This window comes from Lepisma saccharinum, chromosome 14, assembly GCF_977018435.1.
Source record: "Lepisma saccharinum chromosome 14, izLepSacc3.1, whole genome shotgun sequence".
Lineage (NCBI taxonomy): Eukaryota > Metazoa > Arthropoda > Insecta > Zygentoma > Lepismatidae > Lepisma > Lepisma saccharinum.
The window spans coordinates 56743125-56764984 of record NC_139242.1 but is presented as its reverse complement, the minus strand read 5'-3'; the positions used below and the strand labels follow the sequence as shown (position 1 = coordinate 56764984).

Sequence of the window (21860 nt, the reverse complement as noted above, 5' to 3'; positions counted from 1 at the left end):
TTAGCAAACTATTTTGATCACTAGTATGCACTTAATATTTTGTAATTACCATTTTAACCTTCGTTTTAAAAGTTGTTCCAAGACAAAAAATGGTAATTTCAAGGGGAGTTTGAGTTTGCCACTTTTGTTTTTCCCCAATTTGTTAGTGCTTTCATCTGAAAATTTTCATTTTCTTAAAATTTTGAGAAGAAATGTAGCCCCAGCAGCTCCTTCCCCCCCCCCCCTGCATACTAAAGTGGTTCTAAACTTGCAACCTTAAAGACTAACCCTAGCCAAATGGAACATAACAACAACAACGGGGAGGATGATGTCTTGTTTGTTGAAGATATATTGTAAATTCAATGGAGCCAGTATCCCCTTAATTTGCTTGTAGGAAAAACTCAACAGGATACCAACTTTTTTAAGTCAGCCACAGTAGAACTTTTATATATAAAAAAAATGATTGTAGTACCCTGAAACACACTTTGGCACTGAAAACCTATGAATATGTTCACAAGATCGAATTAGGCATTTGAGGCAATATTTCATGTATGCAAATGAAGTCCGAAGCAGGTGAGTGCTTAAACACAATTATTTTTCAAAAATTGCACAGTAGGAAATAAGATTTAATTTTTCTTTAGGTATAAGTATACCCACTTGTAGAAATGCACACACATGTGTGGATATAGCATGAAAAATGTTTTAAACTTTTTAAACTGAAACTTCCTTGTGTGAGGGAAGGGGGGGGGGGGGGTAATCGAAGACATAATCCACTTCAACTGTAATACCCTTAATGATTATATAGTTACCAGTAATTCATTTATCTGTATCAACGAGTACATTATTTTACACTTCCCTGCACCTTCTGGCAAGAAACGAAGTATTTTTTTAACAAAAGGTAACTTTGCCTCCCACCAAGTATGTGACTGAATGTTTTCTCATACGACTGACAGATTTGTATACAAATTTGGGAAAACCTCTGATTAACAACAATAATGCAAAATATATAGTTATTGTTCATATTACCATGGTATACTGGGTACATGTGTAACCATTTTCAACATGATACCATAGATTTGTGGAATATCTTTTAAATGTGTTGGATCTCTTGTTTTTCATTTTCTTGCGGTTTATATTGCAGTAACACAAGGACATTGCTAGATGTAAATGCAATATAATTTATATATTTCTGATTGTGAAACTAGAGAATGAACCGCTTGACACTACCACTGCTGTGTTACATTTACTTAAGTCATATTAAAATACCAAGGGGGGCAGGCTTCTTTTGCTGCTTTGAGGTTTCAACCTCACGATATCTTCTTCGAATGTTATGAGTTCAAGTTTCGGTAGGATATAACTGTTTTGATTGTGTTTATCCCTTTATGATCTCTTCCTCAGGATTAGAGCAATGTGACGGCTAACCCTTTGGTTCTCATAGAACATAATACAACCATACAGTATAAATAAACCCAGCTTTTTTTTAAATATATTTACCAACAAGACAAGAAATAGAGTGTTCATAACGAAAGTAGAGTGTAATCTATAAGTATTACCAAGCAAATTGTCCCATCACCATGTTTGTTCTATTTTACTCAATCAGAGATGCAAGAATTTATACAAAGTGCCAAACAAACTGGACAACTTCTGCACCAGCATACATAAAAAAGCCATTCTTCAAAAACACGTAGGAAAATAGTCATGGACAATTTTCGGACCAATACTTGTGCCTCCCAACTCTTTGTGGACACACTGTACTTTCGTTATGAATGTTCCATTTCTTGATTTGTTCTTAAATATATAAGAGAGAATTAAAGTTAGGCAGCAGAACATTCAAAGCGAAACAGCAGTTGGATGTAGGCGAGTATAAAATGGATAAACAAACATTTCCTTCCTGGTAGTATACACGTGCACATGAATTGAATAAACAGGGACAGTCTGGTGAGGCTAATTCCGGCCCCTGGTACTAATTCATCAAGAGACCATTCGTGCTATTATTTCTCTCATTTGCATCAGCTGTTCGCTACCGCAGCACCATCTCGTGGCAGGCTCGATGACACGCACGTAATTTACAGTTTTTTGTCGATTCTTATTGTGAACAACTGAGATAGTTGAGGCTGACTCAACTTCGGGGAAAACTGTTATTTTTAACCAGATTCAGTCGAATTGTGATGGTTTTAAAAGTATTCGCAGGGTCTGTTCTGTTTTATGAAAAATCCCTAGGAGTAAAACATGCATTTTGAAAATCTCTGATAGAAAACCTGAATCGTGGTTAGGATACTGTTATGTTTTGGTTTCTCCTGCATGCGGCGCCACTTGCAACACTGGTTAATATTTCGAGATAATTTGGCAAAATTATCGGAAGGAGGCTGGATTTGCCAGTGCTGTTTTCAATATGCATCAGACAAAGAACCAAAAACCTCGTCTAAAAGTTAGTGGTTACATGCCCCGAGCATATTATAATTATTTATCCCGGCTCCTTCAACCACCTAGTGCCAGATCTGATATCATTGCTGTGTGCCTACATAGCTTCAACCGCAGTCCACATCTGCTAGAATGTTCATCGTGGTAGGGTCGCAGATTTTAGTAACAATAAAATGGGAGGCCTCCCCGATGGCGTCATCGCCTTCAAATACGGCGTCCCGGGTTCGATACCCGGTGGAGGCACGTAGTGGTTCGGATCCTACTTTAAACTGTAGGTCCTATCCTGATTAGCCTTTTTATGTGCGTAAGTAGACAAGAGAATGACAACTAGATTCTTGTGAAGGGCGTTAAATAAATTGCCGTCTATAAAAGTAGACAAACTCAAACGCGGCTACCAGACGGCAGTAGCATTTACGATCAACTGTCTCAACGTTGCGTTTCTTGCTCAGTTGTCAATATCCACAGCATTCTGGGAGAGCTTATCATTAGGGCCAGGACTGAGTAGGAGCATAATAGAACATCCCCCGTTATTTCTGTGACCTGTTGCGAATGTATTATTCACAGTCTTCCATCACGCTAAGTGTGAAGCATTCAATGCAATATTCACAACTTCCGAGCGAGATAACGGCCATAGTAGCAACGCACGGTGTTCTCAGTACCAACTACAGGCGCTGAACTTGTATGGTTCCAGAGAATGATATAATATCGATGCTGACACGTGCAAAAGTTCTGCGATTTGTTCATTACCCTGTGTTGATTCTTCAACTTAATGGAACGACCTTCCTGTTGCAGGCGGATTTTTAAAAGTTAGGTTCCTTGAAAGTTTATTACTTTTTTTAAACTATTACAACTCCTTCACGGAAACTGCCCAAATAAGTAGGCATAAACGTGCATTTACCGCATGTGGTTTTTACGCGGGATGGTTTTGTACTGTTGGCATGATATCGCGTGAAACAAAGTGAACGAGCTTGAGTATGTTACTGGTGACTGGAAAGGAATGAATCCAGTGCCGGATCTACCCACCGCAGCGTGGGGGTGCCCGGAGACAAGTAAGCCTTTAGGGGGCCCTCAGCCATTGACATAGTAGAGAGTTCGTATATGCGTATGTAAAAAAATAAACTTAGTTACTCAGGGGTGCAGAAACGAATACAACAGGAAAATGTAAAGTTAAAGTTCCCTATGCATATAGCACCGTGCCATGAAGGCACATTTAGTGTATGAGGGTCCCACATATTTTCGATGTCGGCCATCTTGGAGGTGATGTGATCAGGACCACGCTGCGACCGCCTTTACCCCCGGGTACTATTTGATTTGAGGCTGAGTGGGCCGTAGAGCAGCTTTAAACGGGGACAAAGCCGGAAAAACTCCGACCTTAGATCACCCACACCGGGTTCCCGCGTGGCACTCGGACTACATTCAAATCAGGCTAGAATTTCACGAGAAATGCCGTGGTGAAGGTTCCTTCAACCTATCTTTAATCAGGAAAAAGTTAGGAGTGTATTTTCTAGGTGTGAGAAAACAGTGTCATATATATATATATATCACATCACCCTCTACATGTGAGTGAGTGTGTGTGTGTGTGTGAGAGAGAGAGAGAGAAGGGGGGTTAGGTAGAGGGGCCTTTGGTAATATTTTGCAGGGGGGTCAATTTTTGTAGATCTGGCACTGAATGAATCAACGATAGCCTGCCTCAATTGCGTCCAGCAGACATCGTTTGTGTATCACGAGGGGGATATAGGGGGGGGGGGGCAAATGCTAGTCGCGGAGAAACCTGTCTGAATCGGATTCACGACAATGTTGTCACAGCTACGGTAAGCGGATAGGACGCAAAGCATGTCATGAAAAAACTACTTGTTTAAGAACAAACACACACAGGCAGAATCAGGTTTGGCATCGTTGCTACAGGGCAGCTGATGTTAAAGTTGAAGTTGTGATTCGAACGCCATTTACTTCAAAGTTTTGAAAGATCAGTTCCCTCTGTTAGAGTAGTAAACAACCACCCATCACGTCCCCTGAAACATATCCCACCAATAGCGTCCGTTTTTGGAACTGACAGCTCTTGTCAAGTCCACGTGGAGTAAATGAAATGTTACCAATTCAGTTTCTTTAGAGATTTCTTAACGTGAGGTTGAGGTTGCGTTATCTTTGCTAGGTTGCGTTACTGTTGTTTTTTTTCTCCATTGTGGAGACAGGAGCATAATGTCGCAGTGAATGAATGGATGTCTAAACACTGAAGGTAAAAGTGACAACAGCTCTTTTTAGGGAAGAAAAGAAAAACAGGTGCTGGCTCGAAACCAGGTACGCGTCCTGTCGGCTTCCTCTCGAGCCAAAGCCAGCGTAAGACTGCGGGTCTAAATGCCGGCAGACGCTTCCCCACCGCCCAGCATGCTGAGCGCCGCTCCTCGGACTAGTGGACAAGTAGGGTACACTTATATTTGAGGGCGACTGTACTAGATTTTATCGTGTACGTGTACACGTAAGCAAGAATCGATTGTTCTCTCCGTAATGAGTAATCGATAGGTATTGACGGTATCGGAAATTTGATATCGCCAAGAAAATATCGTCACAGATGATACGATATTTTTTCCGTATCGTGATATCGGCACGATATACAGTAGATCGCCAAATATCGTGACGAAAGATCGCCGACACGTTATATAGGCCTATCGCACAAATATCGTGACGATATCGTCTAGTTGATATCGCCTGGACGATAAATTTTCAATATCGCGATATATCGCCCAAAACTAGTGATCAACATGGTCGTGGCACGAGCCTTGTAATTGTGTTGAATTATACCATGAAATGGGAAAAATGTACCCTTCCCCTAGTCAAATACACATTTTTTTAAATGAAATTTACGAATATATTAAATTGGACTTCCATCTGCGGCGTCAGGCAGATGCGAGAGGGTGCTAGCACACTCCTTCTTCAACATAAGTATTGTTTTTATTAAAAAAATAATCGATTAGCAGTGACGAGTAATTTTTCTCTTTCATTTAGTTTAGACGTCCATATAAGTTCGTTACGCAATTATTCTTTTTTATATACCGGTATCTATCACTGTCCTTTTCAGTAAACTGTGCCGCTAGATAATTAAAATTGTTCGGAATTGCATGTAAAATGATCACGAACTTTTGTCACAAAAGATGTTGGAAATGTCCTTGTACTACCACACATTTTGTAATATCTTTTGAGAAATTTTCATGTGCGCGCATTAGATCTTCTGCGCGAGTTTGATTTCACATAAGGATCGCACTTTTTTTCTGAAGTGTACCGTACTTATGCTGTGGCATTATATCAAGACTTATCGGTTTGGTACTTATTACTTTAGCAATGTACACTTACACAGAAGCTAATGTAAATTGTTCAACACGACACATCCGTCCGTATAAAAGCAAATACTGACATTTACAGCAGGCAGTGCCACTTTCCAATGGCATAGTTTTGGTTGGTTGGTTGGTTGGTTGATTTGGTGTTTGAAGTCCACTTTATGCACAGTAAGGCTAATCGGGACTGGACCTACAGTTTAAAGTGGAATCCGAACCACTATGTAGGGCATAGTTTTGTTCTCGATAACATGTTGTTTATCGAAGTTAGCTCTATTGCAGTGTATTTACCGAGGAGATATTGGACGAAACCTCGGCTTGAAAAGCTACCATATGCTCCATGCTCTTTGAGTTGAGGGGATACGTACAGTCGCCGGCAATAAAAATGGAATACTCGCTTCGATGCAAGGCGTTATGTGTGTGGCCTAACTCGACGGCGGTGGTAGAAATTGCCATTCAAAATTTGCTATTCAAATCAACTTATCGCCTTAGAGTTAGGCAACACACAGAACGTCTTGCAAGGAAGCAAGTATTTCAGGATCTAGGATCCATTTTTATTGCCAGTGACTGTACATCCAATACCGCCGGCGAGTGGGTGCTTCCAGCCGCTACACGGTTCGCGTTCTACCGGCACAATAACTAATTGAAGGCAATGTACATGTTTGCCTTATACCATATTGCATTATATTATAGAAGTATTAACATTGTAGTTTTACTGCGTATACGGCAAAATTATGCTCCGTATAGCTATAAAACATGTACAATCAATCGTGAAGAGAGATGTGCAAGAAGGAATAATAATAGTAACTGAGCATAATCCTAAATAAATATGATTTTTTGTATTTAAACAAGCATCGTATCTCTCTTAGTAATTAGTAAGCTCCGAGCCCCGAAGTGCAGATGTGGCGCAGTCTCTGACTCACTCAATCAATTAGTGACAATTGTAGTAGTCTGTGCTGCGTGGTTGCATGTATTCAGGATAAAATTACCCCCCCCCCCCAGATTTCGTAGCGTCAAACTGAGGCGTTACAACATAAACTTTGTTGAGAAAAATTGGCTGTCTTAATGATTGTATACGCCGTGAAAGTTTATGCGGGGACATATTGCTTATAAGTTATAATGTTTATACTATAACTATATTCAGAGACTGGATATTACCCCTATAAAGACCCAGTGGCACCTTAGAAGTTGGTTATGTGTGAAACGGACAATCTTTTAAAAGCCAATTGGCGAGCTCGTGGCAAGCGTGTTTGCAGATGGTCAACGAATTTTATAAATAAGATTTGTTTTATACAGCGTATTTTCATATACTTATGGGTTAAATTGTATCTTCTGCAAATACGCTGTATAGAGAAACAAACTGCACAAGTACTAAGTGAGGCGTGTACAAATGTAGCGATAAATGCTCTCTGACACATCAGATTTCGAGTTCTGCTCGAGCCTGCATTTTTTTCGCTATGTTTTTACATTAATATCCTGTGTCTGTGTGTGTGTGTGTGTGCTAAAGGAATACATTTTTTGTGCATGCAATGATTGAATGTTCGTGTGTAGTTGAAAGAAATCATTGTGCTTTATGGGTGTCTGTGGTATGCCCCAGTTGCCCGATCAACCTTTCGCATTTGAACTTTGGGCTTCAGGTCTAGTGTAAAAAATATAGTTGTAGCGAACGGCTGATTGGGCAAGATGGACCTTACCAATGCCTTTTCTTAACGAGGTCGGTGCAGTGTCTCTTTGTCGATATACGACGTCATCATTCATAGATTATGAATCACAACACCAATAATAACTGACCGGGGTGCTGATATGTTGCGATTGATGGCCTACCAATAATGACGTCGCATGTAAACGAAGAGAGAGTGCACGGGCCTTGTTGTAAGAAGGCATTGGCCTTACCCGCTGACGGCGTATGATGCCGTTTCATGTTTTCTTGCTTCCCGCAGAACCCTGTCGGATGATCACTTGTTGATGCCTTGCTAAAACTTGCATCCCTCGTTCCCTCCAGGGCACCCCTAAGTCTCACGGATCGTCTCCGGCGCACCCCTCCAGGCCGGGGTCAGGATCCTGGAACCCACCACGGGAGCAGATACCCGACTTTCCACCTGTTCAGCCGCTGCAGGATGAAGACAGCCAAGACGAACCTTCAACCAAAAGGCCAAAGCTTTAGGAGGAGGGCGCAGGCAGGGATGTTTCAATTTCTAGCTGAAGCAGGTGAAGGCATGGTATTGTGTAGGGGTGTGCTGGAAGGTGGAAGTATTTTCTTTCATTTAGGCTGGATCAACATCACACTGACGCTGCAGTACTGAGTCACACAAGAAAGGGGGCGATGTTCCGTAGTGATAATGCAAGCAACGAGTGTTTACCACAAAAAGGGAATGATGCAAGTGAATTTAAAAGAAAAAGATTAATCGTATACTGGTATACCAGATTGACACTTTTTTGTCTTACCTAAATGCTGGGAGAAAAAAACGAACATTAATAAGTTTTCCCCCCTTTTTTATACATGTATAAAGCGAATTGTGTGTTTATGGTTTCTGACTGCAGAGAGCTTTGCTCTAGAAGTTGTTTAAAAAAAAAGGATAAAAAGACAATCAAGTGGGAAAAAAAAGTGCGTCGTTTGGACAGAAGAGCAATTGTGATTGTAGAGAAATGTGCAGTTTTACTTCGGAGGTCCAATTTTAACAGTTCTCTCCGATTCGTATTCTTCGAGTTCATGGTAGGCACGGCGTTTAATTTTGTTTCTGCTGGCTTCACTCTTTTCACAAGCCAAAAAGATTTCGGTTTAATGTTTCGCCTTCCCGGAAAATAAGAAGTATATTTTACATTTTCATCGTGAACCTTATCTCACAAGCTTTTTTCTGTGTTCTCAACTCTGGCCAGCTCTATGCTCCAAGACTACGACATCGGAGAGAAAATATTTGGCACATAGGTGTCAGTCTGTATACGTACACATCACCTTCTTAAATGTTTCATGTAAATGCATTACAAATTTTTCATCAGTAGTTATTCCGTCGCTAGTACCCATCGCACAGCCATTTTTACTTTCCACGTTTGCACATTTAAAGGCAAAAATGAAGAAAACATGTATTTCAAAAGCTATCGTACATAAGAAAACATTTCAAAACGCAGTGCAAGAAGATAATCCCGTGGAATGTTGAGCAACTTACAAGGAATGAGCAAGTGACAGCTAATTAATTACTTTTTTTTATTTCAATATGTTTTAGTTTAGTTTCGCAACAAGAGATGGCGTCTTTTGAAAACAACCACAGGTGAGCTCATGAAACAAAACATGTAACCTTAAGAGTTTTCTGCTGTTTTTGTATTGTCTTAATAATATTCACCTTAAGGGAAGAAGAAAATGAAAGGAAGCAGAAGGGGTTCATGGAAGTGATTTTTTTTCAAGGAGGAAGGGTGAAGGGGGCGGGGGGAGAAAAATGCGCGACAAAATGATCTTCCTTCTACTTCAGTTACACAAAAGTGCCTCGAGCTACATTTGCATGCTCCGATGTTTTCCCTCTTCATTAGACGAGCCCCCATAAATATGTCGAACCGCATTCTCCCAGGAAATATATTGCCCTGTATTTCATTTAGCGCTGTGAAGCCGGAACGCTTTAATGGCTGTAAATTGTTAAGCTAAATTTGGCGCCCTTTTCCTTCACCCCCTCCCCCTTTTCATTCTCTCAACTTCACTCCATTCTTTCTTTTCTTTACTTCTTAGAAGGAACACAAGAATTTCGTCTTCCCTACCCCCACCCCCACCCTCGCCCTACTCGGAAAAAAATCTCCCAAGATCTTGAATTAATTAGAAACACTCGGAGGATAAGAAAGAATATTTCAAGAAGGCCGGGGGAATATTTGCATTTTGTTGAGTACCTAGGGCTGCTTTTGTTTTTATTGAAATGAAGAAAACATGGGAATGATTATAACATAAATTGCGGCTATGTTATTCCAAGTCAATCCGAATATGTATTTTACATTGCATTTCTCCTATTAATCTTTGTTTTCCCCCTTCTTCAAGAAGTCATATGTCATTTCCCGTGTACGAAAATGTGGTTTTTCAGGTTGGCACAAGGGGGGGGGGGTGAAGAAACAGGTTATTGACGGCGAGGAACCATATGATCTGCTTGTGCAGTTACAAGTTGTTAACTTGCCAACCGCCAACAGAAATACGTAATAAGCGAGATTTTGCGTTCAATTTGCTGCAACAAATGAAGATCGATTTCAGTTCTTTCGGCGCTCTGTTCCTTCTAAATTGTGGGGTCGAGTACAAAACACTAACAGGCAAATCATTCTTCACCATGTCTATTCACCTCGTTTTATCCAATGCAAAATTCAAGAATTGAACAGAACTAAACAAAACAATGAAGCATTTGACAACCTCTGCAGCAACTACACTACAATTTGTTTCTTAAAAACATGTAGCCCACTACTATTTAGGCAGCCGACGTAGTACAAAACATTCGACACGAACAGCACTGTAACAATGTTTTTTCGTCAAGAAGTAAATATTTTTTTGAAATCAAGAGCGAGGGTGGTTACTTACTTTAAAAAAGACAACAACATCGAATATAAAGTTGCAACATAATTACTTCGGGATATTTTTTTTAAACCTGATTATCGACAGAGCATGAAAACCGCACCCAGGAAGACAGATCGTAATATCTTCGTAACATGAATTTCAACGTTTGGTTTACAACAGAAAGTTTAAATAGTACAGTCCCGAGAGAAATATATTTTAAAAGGATTAAACTGCACAGAAATACTTGTTCCCTCTTTCTTGGTAACATTTCCACTTAAAGCTCTGATTAAAGTTTGGTAGGGTGGCCATAATATTTTGATCCGAAAACGGGACATCCCAAAGAGATCAGTTTATCCCCTCCTGAAAAATCAGATGGGCTATTATTTATAAAAGTATGGATCACATAAATGATACACCATAAACAATAAATTAAATACGATCTCCCTTGTCAAGAGGTACAGCCCTACCAAAAGTTTAAAACCACCTTGTCATGTGTTTTTCAGACAAACAGAAAAAGTACATATGCGAGTGCTTTTCATGAAATAAACACTTTAATACAAAATTGGAATTATTATGTAATGTTATTGAAAGGTACATCAAGATCAAGAAAGTGTAACGGCATATTAATGCACTTATAACTAATAGATGCAACTAAAGGTACAATTTGTAAAATCATTAAATCTGAACTTTGAAAATATACTTGGAAACAAACATTTCTCCTGAAATTAAATGAATGAAGTGTGAAATTTTAAAAGTGAATAGGTCCACCTTTAAGTTTCCAGCACATTTGCACATGTTTTCTCATGCCGCGGAACAATTTCTGGCATTCTTGAGGCGTAATCTCATTCCATACTTCGGAGATCTGTTCACGAAGTTCCTGGACATTCCTTGGCTGGCGTCTGGCTACACGAAGACCAATGGTATTCCATAGGTTTTCTAGGATTCAGGTCCGGACTTCGTGCTGGCCAAGGCAGCAATGGGATTTCCCTCGCTTGAATCCAAGCCATTGGGATGGCCGCAGCGTGGTTTATCAACCACTGTACCTTGCTGCTTGAATTTGTTTATTGTGTTCGCCACGCAGGTTTTAATGAGACCTATTGCATCAAACAGCATGTTTATTATCAAGGGTAACGAAAACAGGTTTGGACTTGCACAATGCTGCTACTCGAGATATGTCTTTCTGCGCCATCTATTGACACACATTTCAACTAATGATGATAAAATTTGTTCACTCCAGCGCAATCGCTGAGGAAGATATTGTTATCTGAAAACCTCTCAGTTTTCGCTGTATTTTTTTTATTTTGCGAATTTTAGAAAAAAAATATAACACGAGAAATTTTTTTTTGGATTTTTTTTTTGCGCCAAAACCTTCGTTCATGTTCCACAATACTGGAAAAAATTCAGTACTGTCATAACGACGTCGGTTACGTGTATACACATTCATCTGTGGTTCAAAATGCTGGATTTTTTAGTTTCATATATCAAGAACTACAAGACTTATACCAATATTTTTTTTCGGCAATATATGCCTCACACACCATATTACTTCCATAAATTTCACTCCATATTTGTACCAAAAACTTTCGGTCAGGATTCATTTATATGAAAAAAGTTGGTGGTCTTAAACTTTTGGTAGGGACTGTATTAATTACAGGGTTTGTCCAATAAGTATCGGGACTGAAGTCATAAAAAGAAATTTATTGAAGATATATGTACAGTGTGTTAATATCTTCAAAATATGACCCTCCTGCATCAATACACCGCTGCCAGCGCTTTTTTACACCCCCTGGAAGTCGGCAACCGCCAGGCTGTTCAGGCACCCCATCGAAGCCACTTCGACTGCCTCAATCGTCCCGAAACGATGTCCTTTCAGGCTCCCTTTGATCCGAGAGCCATATTCAGACTGTAGGGTATTGTGCACAATGTTTGGCCGGTCACAATTGAATACACAGTGGATTTCAGTAAATTTAACTCCTGTGCTATCAGATGAACACTTAACCGGTGATCACTGTTCAGAAGTTCTCGCACTTTGGCCACATTTTCAGGGTTTCGGATCGATGTCGGACGTCCAGCGCATTGTTCGTCTTCCCGGCCATCTTTGAAATTTTTATGCCACTCAAAAACATGCGTTGTGGACATGGCTTCATTCATGGAAGCCTCACAGATTATATCAAAAGTCTCCATAGCAGATTTGTTCAGTTTAACACAACATTTGATGGCACAACGCTGCTCGATGGTTCACTGCATCTTAACTCTCGACACGAGCACTAAAGACACTTTCACTTCAGGCGCGACCTACACACCAAAGGATGGGAGGCAATTGAGCTGGGTCTGCTAGCTCATGTGACATCCCACAACACCAATCCCAGCCACAGAGAGCGCCCTCCAACCCTTCCCATTGGCCGGACAAAATCAATGCCGGTACTTATTGACAAACCCTATATAATAATCTTGGTGTGACTTACATAGTGTTTCTGGTCCCTGATGATCAACCTTTGATGTTGGTCCTACGCTAAAGTTGAGGAATGACAGAAATGTCTCAAATTTATACTAAGTTTTTCAAGCTAACTTTTATAAAACGGGACAAATAGTAGTTTTTTTAATAATATTGACATGATAACCGGGACTGTCCAAATCAGAATGGGATGTATGGTCACCCTAGTGTTTGGTTAAGCTTTGGTGTTAGCTAGGGGGATGCCCCTATGCAATAGCTGCGATTGGGTGCCAAAACTGAGGGAGCAAGGACAATTTACCTTTTCTTCTGTACCTATTCTAATAATAATAATAATAATAATAATAAAAGAGAACCCACTTTTGATTTGGAGTGCAATGTTCATTCATGCTCACATTGAATAGAACAAAGAAAAGCCTATTTCCAAGAAACAATGGATAATTTCATTTTCACTAAATTGGCAACAACGGTAGCAAAGCAAATAAGGATACTTCATGTTAGCGAATTGTTCTGAATGAATTGCCAACTGGTTAAAAGCAGTTAACATGCAGTGTGCAATCTTATTTAACAAGAGGAACCTCGTAGGTCAAAGGGATACGAACAAGTCACTTTTTCTGCTTCCATTTCATTCTGCTTCCTCTGTCTTTGCAGTCAACAGGTGATGCATAGTTTCTGGTCTCCCTCAGCAAATATTGGTGTTTTACATGGAATCAGTTGCAATTCTACTGAAGAATGAGGCCATTGCTTAGCCTAGCCTGTTAATGCTATATCAATTCAAGAATTTGTTCAACACACACACACACACACGCACACACACATAATCCACTAATTTGCATAGCTGTTTGGTAATTAAGTAAACCAGGCATGCACTGTGAATTTTGTAAGATGGAAATTACCATATATATAGTCTATTTCACAAAAAGAAACATGTGATATGTTCGGCTGCATTGATTTTTTAAATTTATTTTTAAATCTTATTCTATATGTGCCTCATAAGAAAAACAATGTTTTATGAATTATTGCAGTGTTGGTCCTGTGGTATTTGCTATAGTAATGTAATTACTCAGGTATTCAGACAGACAAAGTATAGTGAAATTTTGGAACTTGCAAGTTTCAGTGTGATCTCAGAATTGGCATACATACGAGTACAAATACTGTATATTTGCAACAAAACAGTTTGGTACTAAGCTTGTCTGTGTGTATATGTACATACCTCAGTGTAGAGAAGATGCGTAAACTATGTACTGTATGGAATTTCTAAGAACAATAATGTATAATATAGTATGTATGTAAATACGTATGCTGTGAAATCGTATACAATTTTTTTCTATTACAGGGTTATTGGAATGGCTGTTGTGACTTTGACTAGGGTCAGCCATTCCTAACCCCTTTCAGCATGATAGTATACATATGCATTAGTTTATATAAATATATACATGCTACATCTTATAACAGATCTCAGGGTAGATGATACCGAAATTTTTATCAGTGATGTATCCCTATTTACTTGAAAAGAAAGGGTGTAGAAAGGTATATATGTATAAATCTGTTTAATTGTGAATCGCTTTAATAGATGACGATAAGGTTATTACATGTTGGTTTATTATCTGACAAAAGAAAAGCACTTAAACAATGTGTGTGTGTGTGTGTGTGTGTTCTAGAGCATGTAAGACGCCATCTCTTGAGTAAATCATTTTCTTAAAAAATCCTTTGTTGATGTATGTCTTGATTGTATATTGTTTCTTGGTTGTTGCATTTTTTTAAGAGTACATTTTCTAACATTTCAAACATCATAAGAGGTTTTCAGCAGGGTACAAAAAAATTTAAAAAGACGCAGGGTGCAAGCACATGTGTAAATACCAAGCCTCTAAAACACATTACATGCTGTCACATTTATAGAACAAAATGTATACCAAGGCACAATGTCTTCATGATGAATTCAGTGTGATCTATTGTCTGTGAAAACAAACTAGCATTTTTTACAAAAGTGATCAAGGCATTTGTAAGATGAGGTTTTTGCTTTTAAGGCATGACAAATTCGAAATATTTGTCAGTATGTGATTTGATCAATATCATGTTTGATATTTTTTTTTTTCTTCCCGAAAGGATGTATTGCACCCTGTGATCTACTGATGTTAAGATGTTTGGGCTATTTTTGTATGTTATGGATGGAAACATTGATCACAAAATGAACAGTAATGTTGTCAAGGTATTCAACCTAAGGGTGGTTACGGATGCATTATAGTGACCCACTTCTGCAAGTTCATATTAACAATACATATATATGTTTGATAACACGAGTATACTTCCTTGACTAGTTTGTGATTTAAAAATGCAAACTTGTGTCAACAAAATCACAGAGATCATTTTCTTTTAAACTGGCATCCAGTAATTGGGTGTGATCATTATTTTTTATAAAATAAAACGTAGGAACATACACAAAGAATAAGTTATCATGCAAGATGTTGGGGTCATACAATGGGATTTTGGTTAAAACTTCTCATAATTGTGTGTGTTTATTACATTTACGCAAAAACAAAGCTTCAAGTTACAAAAGAACTCTTCTCAATGTAGAAGTGGGACAGAATGTAATAAAGTTTGCTAGGAAGAAGAGGTACGAAGTGGTGTTTATAACATATACCGGTACAGGAGTGTATACTATGAGACTGGATAGCAATCCCCAAGATGTATACGATTTTAAACATCAAATATATAAATATATATATATAAATAAGATATATATATGTCATTGTTGCATTTCAAAAAACATTTTATGATTTTCAAAAAAGGCAACATTTAGGGACAAGCTCCTGTAATCAATTTTTTGAAGATGTTTTCTCCAAAATTATATAGTGTAGTGATAAGAGGTTAAAAAATATACAAATAAAAGTGGAAATACCATCCCAGTTTCTTTTGTAAGGAAAATCTACAAAAAAGCTGTTATAGGTCAATAGAACAACTATGTACATGTAGACATAGGTAGATTTAAAAAAATAAGAAAAAACAAAGGAACTCAGTAGAATCAGTGTTGCTAGACTGTGACTGCCTTAACATTTGGGTTTTTATGAAAAAGAAATCTGAATTTTCCCTATCCCCCTCAAGACACTCGAGAAAGGTGTGCTCCAAGAGTACCCTACTTGTTACTCATAACTTCTCACATTTGTATGGCTTGTTGATTGCAACATGGTTATATTTCATAAATTACTTTTTTTAATCATTTTTAATTGTACAGTGTATGGTAAAAATAATGTTATTGTTTCTATATAAATTGGGTAAATAAAATTATGAAGTTTGTTTAGTTTTAAAAAATATGGCAGTTTCTAAGCTGCTGGTGGATTTTTCTTTTAATACCAATTCAGTATTGGTTTACAGGCAAGTAATTCAATAGTGCATTTTCTCCTTGCATTGCTACAACAGTCACGTCAATTTATTTCTCTTGCGATGCAAAACAAGAACCAGGATCATAGGAAATGTATGTAGCTTAAGAGCCAACGCGAAGAAACAAAAAAAAATGTGTAAATGTGTTGATTTTTTTTTTGCAAAAAAAAAAAAATAATGCTCAATGTGTTCCAAGAAGGGCACCAGTCATTGTATCTCCCATACATGCACTGCTGCCTAACAGACTATATAAATATATTTTTTCTTGGCTCTGATAAAAAAGAACTGAAAATGTATCAAGTAAAGAACATTGCCCCGTTTTTCCACAGTGAGTGTTTACCTCATATTTCTCCTCACAAGGGTTTCACATTGTATCCATTTAAGAGAAAAAAATGTATTTTTCCTTTTGTCAAATTTACATTGTAGATCATTGTTATTTTTGTTTTTTCTTAAAAGTTGATGTGCACGCTGTTGGCAAAGAAAAAACATTTTTGTACTGTCATTGGCGAATTTTGTTCTTTAAAATGAATATATATATATATATTATATATAATAACTATATATTGTATTATTTTCTTAAGATGATTAAAAAGAAGTGGTTCTTAACCAAACTTTATGCAGAAAAACAATTTTAAAAATATCTAAATGCATTCGTGCATTTCCTAGTATACGTCATTTTGAAAAAAGTGAGTCCAGGTTAAATTCTACAAGTGTCTTTAACATACTATTACATTGGGAAGACTCAAAAACTAATGTCCTTCCTGGTAACTTGTTTAACAATATTTTGTTTATGTTACTGAGGAGTGTCACATCGTTTCTTGAGTCTCCTCAATACTAGGACAAAAGCATAAGAAAAAAGAACTAAGTTAATTATTAAAGAAAACAAAATGTGATTTGTCTTTTTATTAAAAACAAGAATAAAAAATTTAAAAAAACATGCAACAGACTTTTTTCTTGTCTTCATGTAAGTTAATATTGGCATCTGTATGTATTGTAACATATGCAGTTTTCAAAATATAATAATGGATGTTGATGAAGTTTTGTCTTGTTTTTTTTCTTCCTCATTGCTACCTTCTTGTCCACCCAATTCCAATACCAACAGCATAGGCACTAAAATAAAACTTTACTCTTTTTCTGTCAAAATTGACCTGCTGCCTTGAAATTTCAGCCCATACAAGAAATGAGGTTTGAAGTGTGTGTAGTGTACCATGACTTGAATTTCATGTTGAATTTGCTTTGGCTGAGTAAGTGATCAAATCTTGTTCAAGGTCAACAGATTTAGTAATTTTGTCATTGGCGGTATCTAAACTAACAACTCTCACAACTGAGTTGAATACTAAAATATATACAGTGCAATTTTTCTGAGTCGTCAGGGATGAAAAAGTTGACAAGTGGCACCGGCCCAGATCTAACAGATATTTTCTGATGATTTGCTATATTGAGGCCATGGGCGTCAGGAGGAGGGGGAAAGAATTAATTTATTCTAATCCAAAGAATAAATGGTTCCATAGTTTCTAAAAATTGAAAAAAAAAATATAGTTTTATGTTACTCAATATAAACTTTATGAGGAACATTTCTCCATAACTTTTAAAGCCTTTGCTTGAATGAAGTGTGTAATAGTTAATTACAAAATACAAGAATCATGAATTTCAATACATTTACTGCATTAAATGTAAAGAAAAAACAGTTGTACAGGATATTCATTCATCTGGCGTATTGAGTACGAAAGTCTCCCATTTATAATACTAATAATAAGCCAGACCCTGTGGCCGAGTGGTTAGCACATTGTGCTGCGATGCCAAGGGTCATGGGTTCGAATCCCGCTCGGGCTTGGTTGTTTGTGAATGTCCATTCATCAATTTCATCCTTTCATCACTCATCCCCATCTTCGCAAATTAGCCAAGAGGCACAAAACGCGAAGTAAAATAAACTAAATCAAATCAAAAATCAAATAATAATAATAAATCTGGAATAAAATTGGTTTGTTTCTATTAGTTTATAATAGTTATCATTGTAAATAATTATAACCGTGGTACTATTTATTGTTGTTATTTCTATTAATCACGTTTTATCAATGGCCAAAGAAAAAAAAAGTATATCCTTCTACAAAAACTTGACACCCATGATTGAGGTCGTATATTAACATAAAATTTTGGGTAGCCATTATTACTAAAGGGTGTAAGGGGCGACCTTCTGCTAAGGCGCCCAAAAGTCAACCTCACTTCCACATAGTACACCCTGGACTGCATTTTGCAGACTAACGAGGCTCTGACAACTGGTACTATGACCAGTATAATTCAGGGTGTTGTCCTGAATTTTGTCCTTGCGAGTGCTGAGTGCCCCTTTACAGCCTCTGCTTTTAACCGGTCAGTTTTAATGTTTTAGCTAAGGACATTAAGTTATTTTAGTTATGGCACAATTGTGTTCTTATATATGGTGTGGATAAGGTAAGGGACTGGACCCCATATAACATGACATGTGCAAAATAGCCTTTAAGTGCTGACAGACCCAAAAATTCAAATTCATTATTATCAAAATGGCAGACTGGTACCTTAGCATGATATTTTTGATACAAAGGAAGAAACTATATCATCATTGGTATCAAATTATTATGTTTTCGGGCGGAAAGATTATATTTTTCTTATTGTCAGTGAACTTATTCATTTTTCAAGATGGCACTCACTGTGTTGACTACTTGTTTCACCTCGTACCATATAGCAGGCAAGGGGGAGACAGGCAACAGAAAGACTTACCTAGTACTAAAATTAAATAATAAAAATATACACGTTTAGCATTTGTTGTAAAATCAGTGGTTATTAATTTCCTCCGAACTTATTGGAAGTTAAGGATTATATTGAGATCATATGGCTTTTGAAGGACAGTAGCAAATATTTATGCTTGCACAACACCATTTATAATAATATGCAACTTTACATTTCACCAACTGGATCTAACATCCTTTTCTGTTATTCAATAAATATTCAACTTGACATTAATTTCTTTGCCAGGGCACTTGTTTATATACAAATTATGTCGATCTTAACTAAACAAGCTAGATATTAAATATGTGCTGTTATATATCTATTCTTATACCATTTTTTTATCTATTCATGTAATAATAATGTAATATTTATATATTTTAATTAATATTATTTTAATTTAAACATTATTATTATTATTATTCCCGAGACACTTGGTTTGGATCCTCAACAACTTTATGAGATGCCAGTTTTGCAGTTTAATTAAAGGTAAGACATTCTATATTTTTCCTGACCTTTTAATAACTGTTATTGAACTGACAAAGTAGCCCACTATAGCTTTTTGTAGGTGCTGAAATATTTTGACAATATGGTTTGAGGGCCATATTTTCCACTCTGCTTCATACAGAGTTATTTGCATATGAAACAAGCCACTTTCTTTGCAGTGTATTAATCTTGATTTTCTTTTGTACAAAATGCATATATTTTGCAGTACAGCAATGAAAACATTGTCCTTTCCTCATAAAAATATTAGTCCTGTATTCAATAAAAAGGTGTCATGGGCTAGGGGGTGGAGTGTCATGCAGTAAAGAAAAAAATACCAAAATATGCACTAAAGGTTTAGAAATGTACCTTAAAAATCATACTATATGGTCTACAGTAACAATTTAGAACCTGACCAATACCCCTGGGCAGCTGCAGTTTGTGACTTTTCAAAGATGCATGCTGCTGGTGATGTTCTTTGTTGCATTTACAATGAACGCCCTCATGCACACACGCACACGCTTGGTACCGTTAGCGCACGCAGAATTTTTTCTTCAGAGGGGGCTGGAATTGTAAAAGTTGGTATCACATAGCTGATTTCTGGATGGGGAAAGATAACAATGATTTTTTTTTTGCAATTACCACTTTTAACCTGAATTTTAAAAGTTAATCAAAGACAAAAGTGATAATCGGAGATCATTTTTACGGTAGTTAGCATTTACCAATTTGCCCCCCCCCCTCCTTCCCGAGTTCTTTAATAATAGAGGAAAAGGTCTAAATATGGGCCCCCCCTTTTTATTTTGTCATTTTCGGAGGAAAAAAATTAAAATATCAAGCACCTGCTCTTAAAATGCATATCTATACTTAAATGTAATAGCATGCTAAAAGTATAGAAGGTCTCCATTTTTTTTAAAAAAAAAGCAATTTCCAAAAAATGGTAAAATGATGTATTTTAAAATTGTGGTCTAAATATGGGCTACTAGTGGCAATATCACAAAAAGCAATTAAAATTTCAAAAAACAGTCATTTATCGCTAAAACATTATAAAATTCATATTTATGCATAATCTGTTGTTTTGAAAATCACGCGGAATGGAAAAAATCGAAATTAAGAAAAACATCCAAGTATTTGTTGAAGATGTGATCTCGGCATTAGACCTCATGTCATACCCCATATTTAGACCATCACGCTCTTTTTCTTCATCAATTTATTTTCGCTCTCTGTGGTACATATTTCACAAACAAATCATGACATTATAAAAGCCCACATTTGTTTTATGTAAAGGTAAAGTGCTCCCCTGTGCTTAGCACCACGCCATGATGTACCGCTAATAATCATAACCTATACAAAGCGGATGACAATTCAGAAAACGCTGAGTTAAAACATACCTGCAAAAAGTTTTCGGAGGTCGCAATTCTATGAGTTCAAAGCCGAAACTAACCACCACTTTCTCTTGTGAATTGGTTCCGCAACCTTTGTCCCTGACAGATAACCAGTTCCCATAGCTTCTGCCAGGCTGCAGCACCCCGGAGCGCTGATAACTCCAAAACCCATATTTAAACCTTCGCCCATATTTAGACCTTCTCCTCTAATAATAAATTTTCTTTATTAAGCGGGCGAGGTTCAGCCAATAGCTGCAATGCCACCTACTGTAATCATTTGAAAGTTTTGATTTTCTCAAAAAATTCAGGACAGTATATAGCCTTCTCAGTTCCCCCCCCCCCCTCCCCCACTGTATACACAAGTGCTTGGAACAACGAAACGCAACCGATCCTTCATAACAACAATGACTTGCCTAACACAATGAACCAAGCGAAAATTTTTCCTGAATCTGAAGCCGCTTGGAACAACGTAGGTTTGTTTCCTCCTAACCACTGAAGTGCTTCAAAAACATTAGGGAACAGATTTCTAGCATTAAGAAAGGGTGATTTAGATCAAATATCAAATTAAAATATTCAAACATGCATTTACACAGCAGAAAGCACTTTCGGAAGCCAGAAATGAATGAATTATACTTTCTGCGTTTCGAAAGTCTTAACGAAACGAACGAACGAATTTAACTAAGATAGGAAAAAAAAGTGCATCACACATATCTTTGCCGTTGCGCACATACCAATTTTCGTTTCGTCTCCCTCTCTCTTAGCATCACGTGTTCTACGCTGCTCGCCAACCTTCGCCATTGTTGCCATAATGTCATTCTATTCCTGGACACACTCGCGCAAACATAATTGAAAACAATTGAGTAGCGCTCCAGCTCGCGGTTCACACCGATCGGCAGGGACGGTAATCTGGCAATATAGCCAGTGGTTGCTTCTTTTATGCAGTGCATGTTCATTGGCTAGCTAGTAACTAGTGTTGCCAACTGTAATAATGAAGCAAAGCACTATTTCTGTCACGGAAGGAGAAAGGCCGGTAAAGTGACGGTGAGTTTTGTTGGATTGGAAGCACCATATTTTTATTTTATACTAAGTATTTGACCGGTTTGACGTTGTGTGTGTGTAAGTGAAAGTGTCTGTTTGTTAATGAACGTTAAATTCCATAA

The 21860-nt window shown here is 37.5% G+C and overlaps 1 protein-coding gene across 4 annotated transcripts in view; it reads left to right on the top strand.

The window, feature by feature from the left end:
- Positions 1–11343, top strand: part of exd (PBX homeobox extradenticle) — a 532389-nt gene extending 521046 nt beyond the window's left edge. For 3 of the 4 annotated variants that reach the window (XM_083135677.1, XM_083135678.1, XM_083135676.1), the window contains exon 9: positions 7732–11343. In XM_083135677.1, coding sequence (XP_082991803.1) covers positions 7732–7893 — 162 coding nt within the window. In that variant the 3' untranslated portion in view covers positions 7894–11343. Of the gene's footprint in view, positions 1–7669 lie in introns of all 4 variants that reach the window. The other variant, XM_083135680.1, reaches the window with a different exon arrangement.
- The last annotated feature ends 10517 nt before the right edge of the window (positions 11344–21860 follow it).